Raw genomic sequence first — 16,961 nt, 5'->3', positions numbered from 1 at the left:
GCAGGGAATCCTTGGTGCAGCGGGGAGGTCGGTACACCAAAAGGAATCCTGTACTGCCCCTATTGCCCAACTTCCAGAACATGCACTCAGAAAACTGGGTCTTCCCAATAGGACGCCTGGTGCAAACTAATGACTTTCTAAAAATCACTGCAACCCCCCCTCCCCGCCCACATGACCTGGGTTGCTGTGCGTAAGAGAAACCTGGTGGACAAGCAGCGGCAAGGACAGGCCCATCTGCTTCATCCAACCAAGTCTCTGTTACACATGCCAGGTCAAGTCCTCCATCCATGATCAAGTCATGTGGCCAGCATGACTAAGCTGCGTCTGGAGAACCAGAGCAGCGCACGGAAACGCCGTTTACCTTCCCACCGGAGTGGTACCTATTTATCTACTTGCACTTTGACATGCTTTTGAACTGCTAGGTTGGCAGGAGCAGGGACCGAGCAACGGGAGCTCACCCCGTCATGGGGATTCGAACCACCAACCTTCTGATCGGCAAGTCCTAGGCTCTGTGGTTTAACCCACAGCGCCACCTGTGTCCCACCGTACATATATTTGTATGCAAATTTCAGTAATCTGCACTTTTTTGCGTGACAATATTTCCACCAGCTGTAATGCTTTTTAATATTATTCACAGTAACGTATGCATTTATATGCACAATTTGCCCTGTTGCATGCATTCCTGCACATATCACTTGGCTGGAGAACTGCAAAATTCAGAGAAGAGCAAACCTTGGAGAAGGGAAGGGCTGTGTTTCAGAAAGTGCTGCTAAGCCCAAACGACAGGAGCTTGTGATCCACTTGTATGTGGGGAGGTTTCTGCGACAGCAGAGCCTTAAAACAGGCAACCCTTCACCTGCAGCCTGGAATTGTGCATTCCAGGAAAAAGCTGTCACCACTAGGATCTGCAGATGGTGTAAACTGGCCCAGGGTCACCAAGAAGAAGAAGAAGAAGAAGAAGAAGAGTTTGGATTTGATATCCCACCTTTCACTCCCTTTAAGGAGTCTCAAAGTGGCTCACATTCTCCTTTCCCTTCCTCCCCCACAACAAACACTCTGTGAGGTGAGTGAGGCTGAGAGACTTCAAAGAAGTGTGACTAGCCCTAGGTGACCCAGCAGCTGCATATGGAGGAGCGGAGACGCGAACCCGGTTCCCCAGATTACGAGTCCACCACTCTTAACCACTACACCATATTGGCCTTGCTTCAAAGTAAATTGGCGCTGTCAGAGCTGCCTCTAGGTCCCAGCTCACAGAGGACCAACGCTAGGCTGTCGTAATGTACAAAAGTCTTTATTGAAGTTCAATTTCCATTTCAAAGCCGCAGCGCGCAGCCCTACATCTTAAACCCTAGATCGGCGAAGTCCCGTCTGAATCTCCTCCCCTCTTACACCAGTTTAAGATCCTAGCCCTGCTCCACCTTTTCCGCTGCTCTCTTCTCCTCTGGGTCCTCCTGCCCGCTGGGGCATTCCCCTTTCTGGACTCCTCTGACGCTGAGTCGCTTAGCTCCTCCCCCTGCCTCCGGCGGGCTTTAGGACCCGGTTCCCAATCCTCATTCTCTGCTGTCCCACGCTCCTGTACATTTGAACTTGCCTCTCGCGCCAACCCAGTGACCTTCCTCCTGACCGTTACACTACTTCTGTCACTGCTTCCCTCTTCCGAGATACTGGCCGGATCTGACCTCCCCTCCATTGTCTGACTCTCCGATGGAAGCGTGGTCAGCCCTGACTCCTCTCCTCTCCCTGCTGGGGGAGACGCTACTCCCGATACCTGTGACTCTTCCCCCCCACTATGCTCTGGTGGGGAAGCTGGTCCTGATTTCCAACTGCTGCTCTGGGAGTCCCCGCTGGCCCCTTGCTTCTGGGGTGTCCCCCTTGGGACCCCCCTTGCCCTGGCCACCGGCGCCCCCTTCTGTGAATCTTCCGATTCGCTGGAGAGGCTCATGGAATCTCTCGGGCCACTGTCATCTTCTCCTACGCTGCCCTCAGATTCTTCCCCTTCGCTCTCCATCTCCCCTCTTCCCTGTGCTTCTGCTCCTGAACCCCTGACAGGCGCATATAGGAAGACTGCCCTGGCGATTAAATGGATTCTTACATTCCTAGGCCCATCAAGTCTCTTTCGACAGGCTGCCATAAATATTATATGCATGTCTTTCATGGCTTTTGGGAGGGCTTAGTAATGGAAAGGCTGTAAAAAAAATATGAATAAAACCCCAAATAACAGGGGGAAAGTATAATTCTCTATTAAAGCTCCACTGAACTTTTATCGTGATGGTTTATTTGTGTGGACTATGTACGATTAACAGCCTTCCAGTTTGCTAGCTCAGCAGTAATGTCTGGAATTCCTTATGAAATGCAGATTAAACGAGGCTGGTCTAGGCAGACGAAGAAGAAACCTCACGACACACCTTCCTGCTTTTTATCTCAGGCTGCTAACTGCTATGCGACGGCATGGTGGGCACTCAGCTAATGACAGAGCTGAAGGCTAAGTGGTGAATGGCAAGGAGATGCGGACATTATAGCCAGTATGAATTAGAGCTTAATGTTAAGTAGACACACCTTTAGCCTTTCACTGTAGAAGAATGGGAATAATTGCTGAGATTAGTGTATTAACACCTGTAATGGGGCAGGGTACCACTTGCAAAGAAAGAAGATTAATATATAAAATTCCTGCAGACAGAGGACCAGATAATTTTTCTAACAATGATAGTTGTTGTTGTTATCATCATCACCTTCGTAATCCTCATCATATTTAGTACCCACCCTTCACCAGAAGGGCAGGTTATGGCAATGTAAAATATGGTATTTAAAACAGTTTAAAACAAATCCCAATCACAAGTAGAACGGGTCCTAAAATATATATACTGTATATCCAAACTGTCAAAGGGCCAGAATAAAAACGGAGAAGGTGGCCGAAAATAAATGGGTTTCAAAAAGCAGTTTAAAGGTTTGCACAATTGAATCCCCTGAAAGTCCAGATATTGTTATAAACTCAGGACAGTGGCTGTGGCAGAGGTGCTCTTTTCAAGAGTAAGGAGGAAAAGCAGCCCAGAATGTCAACACACGGAATGTCACTAGGAAGAGCGTATAATGAGATACAATGAGATGAGGGAAGTTTGGCCGAACTGTATGCCTGTCTGGGGACCCATAGAGAACACTCTGCATTCGCCCCTTCTTGTTGCTAATGCACATTTACATTCTGAGGCAGAAGTAAGGGGGGGGGGGAGGAGAGTGGCATGAGGACTCGCCATTACAGTAGCCTTACGTTTATAATCCCATTGCTGCAGATGATAAAGCTCATCATTATGCCGATAGTAAAACACAAAAACTGCTCAGCGGTGAAGCCAGATGCACTCCCACCCTCAAAAGATGACTTGCCCTTGTCACCGTTATCTCTTGATTTATACCTGGGATGTGCAAAATTTCACCAAGCCCCAAAATGTTTCTTTTGTAACTCCAAGCTCCCCAAAATGTGGTGCAAATTCCAAACACAAACCTGTCTCTATCCTTGCTTTATCTGTAAGCCAATCGTTGCAAACTACATTAGCACAAGACAGTTTGGGGGACTGGCTTAAAGACGATGATGCTAAACATGCCATGTGGCAGAACACCAGGTGACTGGCCAATCTTTAATTCACTTACAGACTTGTCACTTGAAATTTTATGGAGCGTGGGTTGTTAAAAGAGGCCACCGCTATGTTGTAGCCGGAAAAAAATAGTTACTGCTGGGATTTCTCCTTGAAATTATTTTTCCCCCTCCGAGGGTGTTGTGGAAGTTGGGTGCTGTTTATTTTTTTAAAAATAGAATCAATGCTGAAATGAGCTTATAGTCTTTCTGTACAAAACCCCACTCTTGGTTACTCCTATCCCCAAGAACAATTCAGGGAGATGGCGTAGGGGGAGTCATCTTGCTGCTGCCATGGTTACCGTATTTTTCGCTCCATAGGGCGCACTGGACCATAGGGCTCACCTAGTTTTTAAAGGGGGAAATCAAGAAAAAAAATCTTATTTCCCCCCCAGCCCCAAAGAGCAGTGTACAGGCTGCATGCAACCTCTCCCTGCAGGAGGGGTTGCACGCGGCTATGGCACAAGCCAAGGCAGTGAGCGTGGTGGATCCCGCTTGCTGTTTTGGCTTCCTCTTTCACCCCGCGCAACCTCTCCTTGCCAGGAGAGGCTGCGCAGGGCTAAAGAAGCCATAGCCGCGTGCAGCCTCTCCCTGCCGGAGGGGCTGCGTGCGGCTATCCCTGAAGCCTTCCGAGCGCAGCGCAAGTTCCCGCTGCGCTCCTCAGGCTTTGGGTTCCTTTTGCTGAAGCCGGGAGAGCAAGACTCTCCTGGCTTCAGTGAAAGGAACCTGAAGCCTCCAGAACGCAGCGGGAACTTGTGCTGCACTCCGAAGGCCTTCAGGCAGCTATCCCTGATGCCTGGAGAGTGAGAGGGGTCGGTGCACACCGACCCCTCTCACTCTCCAGGCTTCAGCGAAAGCAACGGAAAGCCTCCGGAGCGCGGAGGGAGCGCTCCCTCTGCGCTTCGGAGGCTTAGCGTTGCTATCGCTGAAGCCAAGGAGCCTGCATTCGCTCCATAGGACGCACACACATTTCCCCTCAATTTTTGGAGGGGAAAAAGTGCGTCCTATAGAGTGAAAAATACGGTAAATAACTAGAAGACAGGTATCCTTGCTGATCTGCTACAAACCAACCTGGCTACCTTCTACCTATCCCCTTATTCTATTCTGCTTTTGTGTTTGCTAATTTCAATACACACACACTAAAAACAACACAGCGGAAGAGAGTTTCAGAGATATGGTACCTGGACGGGTAGCCAGCTGCACTGATGCGGATGGTCTCCAAGACGCCACAGGCTCTCAGCTGCTGGACTGCTCTCTTTGGATCAAAGCTGCAAAGAAACAAATTTATAGCAACTATGAATGTGGCAGTGCAATACATCTAAAAGCCCTAACAGCAGTTTTTTTCAGGCAGCGCAACTGTTAACAATGCCAAGCAGCGTAGTATCTCTGAGTCAACTGTATAAGTGCTTTCTTGATGGAATGAGTACAGAAATTTGCCCAACCAGAGAAGGTTTCATACAGATAAGGCTTCTCCTTTTAAGCAGGGCTTGGGTTGCCATCTGCCATGGATGCTTCAGTAGAGATAGAGGAGGGAGAGAGGTTGTTTTCTGCTGCTCCAGAGAAGCGGACACGGAGCAATGGTTCCAAACTACAAGAAAGAAGATTCCACCTAAACATTAGGAAGAACTTCCTGAGAGTAAGAGCTGTTCGACAGTGGAATTTGCTGCCAAGGAGTGTGGTGGAGTCTCCTTCTTTGGAGGTCTTTAAGCAGAGGCTTGACAACCATATGTCAGGAGTGCTCTGATGGTGTTTCCTGCTTGGCAGGGGGTTGGACTCGATGGCCCTTGTGGTCTCTTCCAAATCTATGATTCTATGATTCTATGAGATTCCGGCATTGCAGGGAGTTGGGCTAGAGGATCCTCCCAAATCTATGATTCTACGACTTCCCTAGGAGTACTTCAACATTCACTAAAATTTAAACCGTAACCGAAAGTGGGGTGGAAATAGAGAAATTTAGCGCACTGCAAGAAATTAATCGCTATGAGGATCTAGCAAACCATTTCTGGATTTGTAAACACTAAAGCATTCTTAATCACATTCTGCAAGGGCAAGGGGAGCTTCTGATGTGGGCTGAGAGCCCTCTCAATCTGGCCTTTGGGACTCTCCCCAAACTCCACTCCCTCTCCCCAGGCAACTTCCCTAATTGGCCTATGCATTTTGGGGGTGGAGGGTGGGTCAGGGGCACAGAAGTGAAGGGAAAATGCTTTTGACTAGCTGGGATGTGTCCCTGAACTGTAACAATGCTTACTGCATGCCAGGTTGAAGGATGGAGAGATGCGGTATTAGGTGGTGATATAGCATCCTCTGGTTTTTGTGTACCTGGAACGTCCCCTGGTGTACATCTGCTGCCCCACCAATTTTTGCTTATTTTTTGCCCTCACCCTCCTCTAGCATAAGGAGAACATGGTCTATGAGGGAACCTTGCCCTCTGGTTGGAAAAAAACAAAACAGTTTCCTGCCCCTGACACTAAGCAGATTTCACCTTCATTTTCCCAGGACCAAGGAGGTGCATGGGACCACTGCTTTCAACCTGAAATGAATTCCTAATTCTGGATCCTACTTGTGGAAGGCCTTTTCACCCCTCTTCAGTGAATAACTGGTCTGAAGGCAGCACTGTATCAGGAAGTTTTTAATGTTTTATTATGTTTTTATGTGTGTTGGAAGCTGCCCAAAGTGGCTGGGTGAAATAATATAAATATAAATATAAATATAAATATAAATATAAATATAAATATAAATATAAATATAAATATAAATATAAATATAAATATAAATATAAATATAAATATAAATATAAATATATTGGCAAGTTCACAATTTGCCAGAACTGAATTAGAAACTCCAGGATTGCTCGCCAGTTCCTTTTCTGTGGCTCAAAATCTTCAGCAATTGCTGTCAACATTTAATATTTGCAAATCCAGAATCAATAAGCAGTTTTGAGTAGCCCTTGATGCACCATAATAGCAGAAATACGCCACCTCCTGGTATTCGCCACATTATAAAATCCATCAAAGCTGTCAATTCCCCAGCAAGTGACCCATTATTTTATCATGAAGTCAAATGCACAAGAGCAGACATTTAGCACATTATTCCAGCGAGCAGCTCAGCAGTACGTGTGCTCGTGTGTGTGTGCGCGCGCCATTTTAATAATAATAATAAATAACACTAGCAATTTTGCTTTGACTGAGCACCTTTCATCATGGAAACTCCCAAAGCAATTCTTTATTTTGGCTATAACAAAGAGACCTCTCTGAAATGCTGCTGCCACAATCAAACTCTTGCCACTTTGGGACAGAGTACAGCAGTTATTCAACAACACATTTAGGAGGAAGCGGAGACTATCGCAAATTTCACAGGAGTAACTATAGCAAATGTTAAGCAAGGGAAGGAATTTCAGTAGGGACAAATGTAAGATTCTGCAGTTAGGCAGGAAGAACAAGGTGCACAAATATAAGATGAGGGGCGCCTGGGTTGCCAGCAGTGCATGTGAAAAGGATCTAGGGATCTTAGTAGACCACAAGCTTAACATGAGTCAATAGTGTGCTGCAACAGCAAGAAAAGCTAAAGCTACTGTATTTTTCGCTCTATAGGACGCACTTTTCCCCCTCCAAAAATTAAGGGGAAATGTGTGTGCGTCCTATGGAGGGAATGCAGGCTCCTTGGCTTCAGCGATAGAAACGCAAAGCCTCCGAAGCGCAAAGGGAGCGCTCCCTCCCCGCTCTGGAGGCTTCACGTTGCTTTCGCTGAAGCCTGGAGAGCGAGAGGGGTCGGTGTGCACCAACCCCTCTCGCTTTCCAGGCTTCAGGGATAGCTGCCTGAAGACTTTGGAGTGCAGCGCGAGTTCCCGCTGCGCTCCAGAGGCTTCAGGTTCTTTTTGCTGAAGCCGGAAGAGCAAGACTCTCCTGGCTTCAGCAAAAGGAACCCGAAGCCTGCGGAGCACAGCGGGAACTCGCGCTGCGCTCTGTGAAGGCTTCAGGGATCTTTGAGGCTGGCGCTGAGGGAAAGCAGCGCTTCCCCCACTGCCAGCCCCACAAGCTCGGGGGGCAGCACGGCTGAACGCACAGAATGCACTTGAATGCACAGAACACAACTTGTTTTAGAGGGGGAGAACAAGAAAAAAAAATTCTACCCCTCTTTGCGCAGCGCCCCTTCAGCGAAGCAGCAGGAGAAATGGAAAGGGCTCTGTTTCTCCTGCCGCTTCGGTGAAGGGGCGCTGAGCAGAGAGAGGGAGAATTTTTTTTTCTTGTTCTCCCCCTCCAAAACAAGGTGTGCCCTATGGTCGGGTGCATCCTATAGAGCGAAAAATACGGTATTCTAGGCTCCATCAACAGAAGCATAGTGTCCAGGTCAAGGGATGTAATAGTATCGCTCTATTCTGCCTTGGTCAGACAACACCTGGAGTACTATGTCCAGTTCTGGGTGCCACAATAGATAGGATATTCTTTAGGGGAAGGGCAGTGGCTCAATGGTAGAGCCTCTGCTCTGAATACAGAAAGTTCTGGGTTCAAACCACAGCATCTCCAGATGGAGCTGGGAACACCCCTTCTGAAACACTGGAGAGCTGTTGCCAGTCAGTGCAGACAATACTGGGATAGGTGAACTCAGCATAAGGCAGCTGTCATCCCCTATGGAAATACACATTTCTAAAGGCTCATTGCAGTGCTCAGCATCGGGCAGGATCACCCCATATACAATTAGAAAAGAGGGCCTTCTCAGTGGTGGCACCCACCTTGTGGAACGCCCTCCCATCAGATGTCAACCTTTAGATATAACCTTTAGAAGACATCTGAGGGGGGGCCACTAGGGGTGCATTGGAAGATGGCTGACAATAACATCTCTCCGGTCCACACGAGGTAATTAAGAGGCTGTTATGGGAGTATGCAGCCTCCCTTGTTGCCCCAAGGATATGGGGAACACTGCCCTTGCCTGCTGTGCCCATAAATCACCCCCTGATTCGAAAGAAGGGGGTGAGGGCACTAGGCAGAATGCCCTTGTGTGGACTCCGGCTCTCCTTGACGCTGTCTCTGATTGCGCCACTAGCTGCAGCAATTTGTAATAATTAATTTGGAAGAAGCAAATGCACATATTTCAAGTGAAGAAGGGGAGTGAAGACTGCTAACTGAAGAACGACGGGTCGGAGCAACAGGAATATCTCATGGAGAAGACACATTAAAGGCTGGGTATGTCGGCAGCGGGACTGGATGGGGGGGAAACTTTTTTTCTTTTCTTCTATGTGATTAACTAAGAACCCCTCCCTATACTGGATCCGTCGGCTAACTGACCTAAGCAGGATGTTTAAGGTCTGCGTGGAAATGAACTTTAACCAAAAGTATGTTTTATGGAGATTGAGTAAAGAATAAGAGCTTTTGGTGTGACGCAGCAATAAAAACAGCCGCCATCTTGCCAGGCTTGGTCGAAGGATTCACAACCGGGAGGAGGAATGGATTTGTTTTCGGACTGCATTCCTGGCGAACCTCCTCAGAGGTTGGGAGAAAGGCGGCAGATTTGTGGAGATTAACGACGGTAAGACTGTTTTTATTTATGGAAGCGATGATATACAGAAACTGTCTGAATATGGTTCTTGAATAAAAATATCCACACAGGATTACAACTTGTTTTAACCCGCTTTGGAGAGCATCAGAGGTCACAAAGAGAAAAGATGTGGAAAACAATAAGAAAGGACTGGACAGTATTGTGAACATCATATGGATAGATTTGTGGACATTAAAGCAGCAGCAAGAAGATGATTGGATCCCCTTCGGAACTTGAAATATGGGTAACCCCCAACAAAAATTTAAAATTCGGCTTTGTAATTTGGAATTTATGTAATTTGGTTTGATTTGATGTGATTGGTCGGTTAATAAAAAATTATTTTAAAAAAATAAATAGAAGACATCTGAAGGCGGCCCTGTATAGGGAAGCTTTTTAAGATTTAATGCTTTTTTATATGTTGGAAGCTGCCCAGAGTGGCTGAGGCAACCCAGTCAGATGGGTGGGGCACAAACAACAACAACAACAACTGACAGTCAGACATCAACTGTCTCATGGTCTGCTTAACTTCAGCCCATTGAAGTTCTTGTCTTGTCGTACTTACCTGAAAGGAAGCTTCTCATCATTTGGCTTGATGCAGCGTACATAATGGGGAGTGGTGGCATTCAAGGTCTCCATAAGCAAATGTAAGGAGTTACGGAACTGGAAGAAACAATTAAAAAGACAACCCATTCCTGAAATGAGATGACATAATGTGGGGTGTAACATCACTTTCTTTTTCTACACCTGATTACACTTAATGAGCGACTGCTAAATCTGTGAGATGACTCAGCCCTAGAGCGTAGCATCTCTACCTGTGAAGCCTTGCCCACTCTTCTGGACACTGCAGTCAAGTGAGGAACATGCACATGGAAACACATGTAAAAGAGGGAGGTGAATAGTTTGCCCCATCCTGGTCACTGCCTCGTGGCTGCAGCATGTGTGAATGACACAGTGTCATGGTGACAAACTGCTTGCTTCACAACTCCTCAAATGCAATCCTTTTTCAGCAGAGGCTGTTCAGGGATTTAGGAATGTGTGTGTGTGTGTGTGTGTGTGTGTGAGAGAGAGAGAGAGAGAGAGAGAGAGAGAGAGAGAGAGAAGTGGCCTTTTTGTTACGAAAAAGGAGCAATGAAGCGAGCTGCAGCTGGCTGGAAAGCCAAACAGGATGTTGATGTTTGGGACTGTACCGTGGGAGCAAAGGGACAGTCTATTCACTGTACTATGCACCGGATGTTAGCTCAGTGTGTCATCTGATCTGTACTGGAAGTACAGGGGTGGAGTTTCTCTCTCTGCTGTTTGATGTTTGGAGAGTGCAGACGTGTTTCTCTGTACTGCTGCATAGACAGAAATAAAGGCATGTAAATACATTTCTGTCTGTCTCTTTCTCCCTCCTGGGGAAGACAGGGAGGAGGGAAGAGTGGTGTGTTCTTCTCACGTTTGAGGAGGATCGCCGATAGAGACCTCGCCTGTCTCCTGCCGGGAGTCGCAGACAGGGAGGTCAACAAGTAATCCAAGCCGGGTGCCTGGAGAGTGGCAAATTCCTCTGACAAGGCTTGAGATTACAACACTTTTAACATCACAAAACAGCAAGGGAGGAATGGACCTAAAGGACACCAGATTCTATGCTCCTGCCTCTAGGCAGGATCCTGCCCAAATTGCTCTGGATATTTTAATAGGAAAACAGTGCATATGGCATTTTAAATAAATACAATAGGGTGCAATTCAACATCGTGCTAAAGCATTCATTCTGTCAAGAATAAGCATTTCTGTTTGCCAGACAGAACCATCTCTCCCTGGAGAGGGAGCAGGGGGAAAGAGAGGGCAGAAAGTCACACGGCGCTAGCAAGACAAATTGCCATGGTTTCTGCTAGCACAACAACATGTTTGGATCTGGCCCAAATATTGCAAAATCCACCTGGCAACCATGCCACACATAAGAGTGGAAGACAGAATCTGGGGCTCACTGAACCACAGACGGCTGTTAAGTTAAATAACTGCAAGGATTGATACCTATTCTGGCCTGAGAGAAGCCTTCTTTTGGAACTTAAATTGAATTAGTTAATATTTATTACACATATGAATCTCTTCCAATGAAGCATCTGGAAGCAAAATATCATGGTCAGCATATGGAAGAAATCTGACCCTTAGAATGGTCACTGGGGTGGTTTTGTGCCCTAATAAAATCTCCTGCCCCCAGATCTAAGCAGAAGGCAAAAGAAATGCCAAACCGCCCCAAATACTAAGGTGGTGGCAGGTGGAGGGGAATACCTACATTTCCCCCCAAATATACACAATTTTCCCCAATTTATTTATTTTAGTATATTTGAGCATTAAGATAAATTCAACAGTGTAAATAAGTTTTGATGGATGGACTAATGGAATAATGGAATACTCAATGGTTTAGTTTACATAAAATATGCAGGGATTTATGTTAAGGAAAATGAACCATGGAAAGAGTAGAAGCGAAGTCATTGATATTTTATGGTTGTTTAAATGAATATTCTAAAATGTAAAACAGAAAATTTAATAAAAATTATGGGGGGGGGGGGGAGGAATACCTAAAAATGGCTGCAGAACTTAAGTAAATAAATGCATCCAAGCAGTAGTGTTCAGTGTTGGTTATTCACTTAGTCTTATGTTTTTGGTGTGACAAAGAGTACGAATAAAAGGTAAAAAGATAAAGGACCCCTGGACGGTTACATCCAGTCAAAGGCGACTATGGGGTTGAGGTGCTCATCTCGTTTTCAGGCCGAGGGAGCCGGCGTTTGTCCACAGACAGCTTTCCGGGTCATGTGACCAGCAGGACTATACCGCTTCTGGTGCAACAGAACACTGTGACGGAAACCAGAGCACATGGAAACACTGTTTACCTTCCCACCACAGTGGTGCCTATTTATCTACTTGCACTGGTGTGCTTTTGAACTGCTAGGTTGGCAGGAGCTGGGACTGAGCAATGGGAGCTCACCCCGTCGCAGGGATTTGAACCGCTGACCTTCCGATCAGCAAGCCCAAGAGGCTCAGTGGTTTAGACCACAGTGCCACCCGCGTCCCTATAAAGAGGACAAATGCTGCAATGGGAACACAAAACCGAGAGTGTGTGAGAACGATTTCCTACCTGATGCCCAACTGTTTTCTTGTGCTCCTTATTGGCTGCTTTCACAGCTGGACGGGCAGAGCGGATATTGATTTTCGAGGAAGCTCCTTTTCCAGTCACAGCAGCCGGCGCGGCGTCTTTCCCATCGTGAAACAAGTCGGCTACCATGGGGTACTGCAAAGAAGGAAGAAAGGCTTGGACTGTTTAGTGTTCTTGCTACAGCGGTCAGGAAAACAGGCTTGGCTCCTCCTGGTCAGCAAAGGCACACTCAGAGCCCTCGCTGAAAGGCAAGGTTTTTAAACAGTGCTATGCTAAGTGCTATGCTATGTCAAGACTGGCCCGTACGGGCAGGGGTACCTTTACCTTTACCTTTATGCTAAATGCAGCCCGGTGATAACTGCCATATCAAATGCAATTAAATATTTTTCTGTATCTCTTAGAGCCAAAGGAGACCTGATGTTAAGCAGGTTCCTTTTAAAAAATAAAATAAATTGTTGCTAGCTGGTGTGGTGGTGCAATTCCTTTGAGACCACAGTATATAAGAAAGGGGGGGGGCGCGAACATTTTAGGAATGCAAGAAGCTGCCTCATACCAAGCCAGGCTGTGGCAAGACCACCACAGGTATTCCATATACCCTTGCAACAAGAACACCTGTCTGCCTAGCTCAGTATCGCCCGCACCTGTGGTTCTCAAATATTTGCCCCCTCCACAGACCCTTGGGAAACTGCTGAGGGTTTTTTGGCAGACGACTTAACGATTTTTCTGCTAGTTATAATTGCTCTGTGCTAGGTGCTGTGTGACTTTTAACTGTATTTTTACACACATTGCTGCACACCACCTGATAGGGAACACCCCCCCCCCCAATCTACACAGTTTCAGGCAGAAGTCTTTTCCTCAGCCCTCCATAGAGATCCCAAGGATTCAACCCAAGACCTTCTGCTCCACAAGGCTGAGGTTTAGAAAACCACAGTAACAATTGACTGAGGGAAGTAGATCATAGAATCAAAAAGTCGGAAGAGACTATGGGGATCATCTAGGCCACCCCCTCCAACACAAGGAATCTTTTGCCCCATGTGGGGCTCAAACCCATGGCCCTGAGTTTAAGAGCCTCGTGCTCCAGCAATTGAGTTTAAGCATGTTTAGCCTGGAAAAGAGGACAGTGGGAAGAGATATGAGAGCTATCTTCAAGTATCTAAAGGGCTGCCACATGGAAGATGTTACTCCAAGATTGTTTTCTCCTGCTCTGGAGGGTCGGACTCGATCCAATGGCTTCAAGTGGCAAGAAAGGAGATTCCGACTAAACTTCAGGAAGAATGTTCTGACAGTAAGAGCTCTTTGGTACAACAAGTAACCAAACAATATAACCCCTGTGTTGCAAACAATAGTAGTAATATTCAAGGCAACACGATGACCAAATACAACGATACACTAGTGTATACAGTACACTCTTTATATAATATGAAATATATGAAATCACATAAACAGAAAACTTATGTGTCAGAGCTGCCCTAGGTCCCAGCTCACAAAGGACCAACGCCAGTTCGTTGTTATATACAAAAGTCTTTATTGAAGTTCATTTTCGATTTCAAAGCTGCGGCGCGCAGCTCTACGTCTTAAACTCTAGACCGCTGAAGCTCCGTCTGAATCTCCTCCCCCCAGACACCAGTTTAAGACTCTAGCCTTGCTCCACCTCTTCCTTTGCTCTTTCCTCCTCTGGGTCCGCCTGTCCGCTGGGGTCTTGCCCTTTCTAGACTCTTCTGACACTGAGTCCCCTGAGTCTTCCCCCTCCCTCCGGCGGGCTTTAGGACCTGGTTCCCAATCCGGGTTTCCTGCTGTGCCGCGCGCCTGTACATTTGAACTTGGCGCGCTGCGCCCAGCCAGCAACCTTCCTTCTGACCGTTGCACTGCTCCTGTCACTGCTTCCCCCTTCAGAGAAGCTAGCTGGACCTGACTTCCCCTCCGTTCCCTCACTCTGCAATGGAGGCGTGGCCAGCTCTGACTCATCTTCTCTCCCTACTGGAGGAGAAGCTGGCCCTGATACATAGGACTCTTCCCCCCCACTACGCTCTGGTGGAGGAACTGGTCCCAATCTCCCGCTGCTGCTTTGGGAGTCCCCGCTGGCCCCTTGCTTCTGGTGTGTCCCCCCTGGGACCCCCCCTTGTCCTGGCCATCGGCGCCCCCCTCTGGGAATCTTCTGAATCGCTGGAGAAGCTCATGGAATCTCTCGGGCCACTTTCATACTCCCCTACGCTGCCCTCCGATTCTTCCCCTTCGCTCTCCATTTCCTCTTTCCCCTGTGCCTCTGCTCCTGAGCCCCTGACATTATGAATCTCTGAAAGTCACAAATTATGCACTCTTGATGGATTCCCTTGAAAACATAAAACCAAATAAACATAAGTCTTAGAAGTCTCTGAAAGAAGCAATGTATCAGATTATTATCTGGTGAAAATAGGCTGTAAAGCTTTGTTTATGGCGTCCAACACTGCCGAAGTGGTCCGCAAACAGACGTTGTGAACAGTGATTCTGGATATACCCACTGTTTCCTAGAATTCTTCTTCAGCACAGCAGAAGGATACAGAATTGCTTCATAAACCCATCTATACGGTGACTGGAAAAGTATAACAACAATTGCTATGGAGCAGTGGTCATAAAGTTACCGGTATGTGGTCACTGCTACATTGCTTCTTTCAGAGGCTTGCATAGTCTTCAAAAACTTTCAGAGACTTATAAGACTTATGTTTATTTGGTTTTATGTTTTCAAGAGAATCCATCAAGAGTGCATAATTTGTGACTTTCAGAGATTCATAAGTTTTCTGTTTACGTGATTTCATATATTTCATATTATACAAAGAGTGTATGTTGATATCGTATCTTTGTATTTGGTCATAGTGTTGCCTTGGATATTACAGTGGTACCTCAGGTTAAGTACTTAATTCGTTCTGGAGGTCCATTCTTAACCTGAACCTGTTCTTAACCTGAAGCACCACTTTAGCTAATGGGGCCTCCTTCTGTTGCCGCGCTGCTGGAGTACGATTTCTGTTCTCATCCTGAAGCAAAGGTCTTAACCCGAGGTAGTATTTCTGGGTTAGCGGAGTCTGTAACCTGAAGCATATGCAACCTGAAGCGTATGTAACCCGAGGTACCACTGTGCTAGTAAGAGCTCTCTGACAGTGGAATAGATTCCCTCAGGAAGTGGTGGGCTCTCCTTCCTCGGAGATTTTTATAAGAAGATTTTAAGCAGAGGTCCCTTTTAAGCAGAGGTTGAATCACACCTGTCTGGGATTCTTTAGTTGAGATTTCTGAATTGCAGGGGATTGGATTAGATGACTGCGAAGATCCCTTCCAACTCTACAATCCTAAGATTCTATTATGTCTTTTCTCTCTCTCTCTCTCTTTCAGGTATGCACAATTATAAGATAGTTTTGAGATAGTTACTGAAGAGTTCTGGCCGTCATGGAAACACTTGAAAAACTTTCACAGGCTAAACACATTGAAGATAATTTAGAAGAACTTACTTTCAGCAAGCACAGCCCAGACACGCCCCCCCCAAAAAAAAACTCTCTACCTCACAGCACTTCTGTCACAAAAGAAAATGCCATTAGCCCCATTTCAAAACACTGACCCAAGATGCATATCAGAACTACAAGGAACTTCAAAAGCAGAATCTCCTTTGCACTTCCTTTATTAAGACGGGACTGTAATTTTCCGTCAATACCTCTTGGAGATTAATTAGCCGAACCTTGTTTGCATATCTGCCAAAATCCCACTGAGGGAAGAATCTGTTTGCATGGTATTATCATCATCTGGCCTGACGCAGGACTCTGTGTTTGTTTTATGCTTGCTGGGCTTTATTTTAATCACAGCCGCCCACAGAATCCTTTTGTCTGCCTATCTCCTGCCTCCAGCAAGCTTCTCTTGGGCTAACAGCTTCAGATAAGCTAGGGAGGTCTAGCGACAGGAAATGGTCACTATCTCTCAGCCTCACCTACCTGACAGGGCCGTTGTGAGGGAGCCCTGAGTTCTAGCTTCTCACCTCGTGCAAGAGTAACAGAGCAAATAGTTAAAACAGCACATAGTTCAGAATAGAAAGCCCATAGTTCAAACTATGGAATTTGCTACTGCCACAAGATGTACTATGAATTGATGGAGGACGTCTGTCAGCGGTGACTGGTAACAATGGATATATTACTGACAACATCAGAGGCAGTATACTGGGGAATAACATTGGCAGGAGGACAGATCGTGAAGCTGAGACTCCAATACTTTGGCCACCTCATGAGAAGAGAAGACTCCCTGGAAAAGACCCTGATGTTGGGAAAGATGGAGGGCACAAGGAGAAGAGGACGACAGAGGACGAGATGGTTGGATAGTGTTCTCATAGCTACCAGCATGAGTTTGACCAAACTGCGGGAGGCAGTGAAAGACAGGAGTGCCTGGCGTGCTCTGGTCCATGGGGTCATGAAGAGTCGGACACGACTAAACGACTAAACATCAACAAATTGCTCTCCTTGTGGGTTTCATAGGAGCATGTGATTGGCCACTGTGGAATCAGAAAGCTGGACTAGGTGGAGCTTCCTGTTATCTGAGGGATAGCTGAGTCAGTAGAGCATGAGACTTAATCTCAGGGTCGTCGGTTTGAACCCCATGTTCGGCAAAAAGATTCCTGCATTGAAGGACTAAATGACCCCGGTGGTCCCTTCCAACTCTACAATT

The 16,961-nt window shown here is 46.6% G+C and overlaps 1 protein-coding gene across 3 annotated transcripts in view; it reads right to left on the bottom strand.

Moving 5' to 3' along the window:
* The window catches only part of MYO5B (myosin VB), a 320,955-nt gene that overhangs the window by 95,217 nt on the left and 208,777 nt on the right, over positions 1-16,961 (bottom strand). For all 3 annotated transcript variants that reach the window (XM_079994667.1, XM_079994668.1, XM_079994669.1), the window contains exons 15-17: positions 12,270-12,422; positions 9,717-9,814; positions 4,804-4,890 (exon numbers count right to left, since the gene is read on the bottom strand). In XM_079994667.1, the coding sequence (XP_079850793.1) occupies positions 4,804-4,890; positions 9,717-9,814; positions 12,270-12,422 (338 nt within the window). The remainder of the gene's footprint in view (positions 1-4,803; positions 4,891-9,716; positions 9,815-12,269; positions 12,423-16,961) is intronic.

The sequence above is a fragment of the Podarcis cretensis genome (assembly GCF_951804945.1).
Source record: "Podarcis cretensis genome assembly, chromosome: 11".
Taxonomy (NCBI): Eukaryota; Metazoa; Chordata; class Lepidosauria; order Squamata; family Lacertidae; genus Podarcis; species Podarcis cretensis.
Note: the sequence above shows the minus strand (reverse complement) of the source record. Positions and strands in the feature narration are given on the sequence as shown.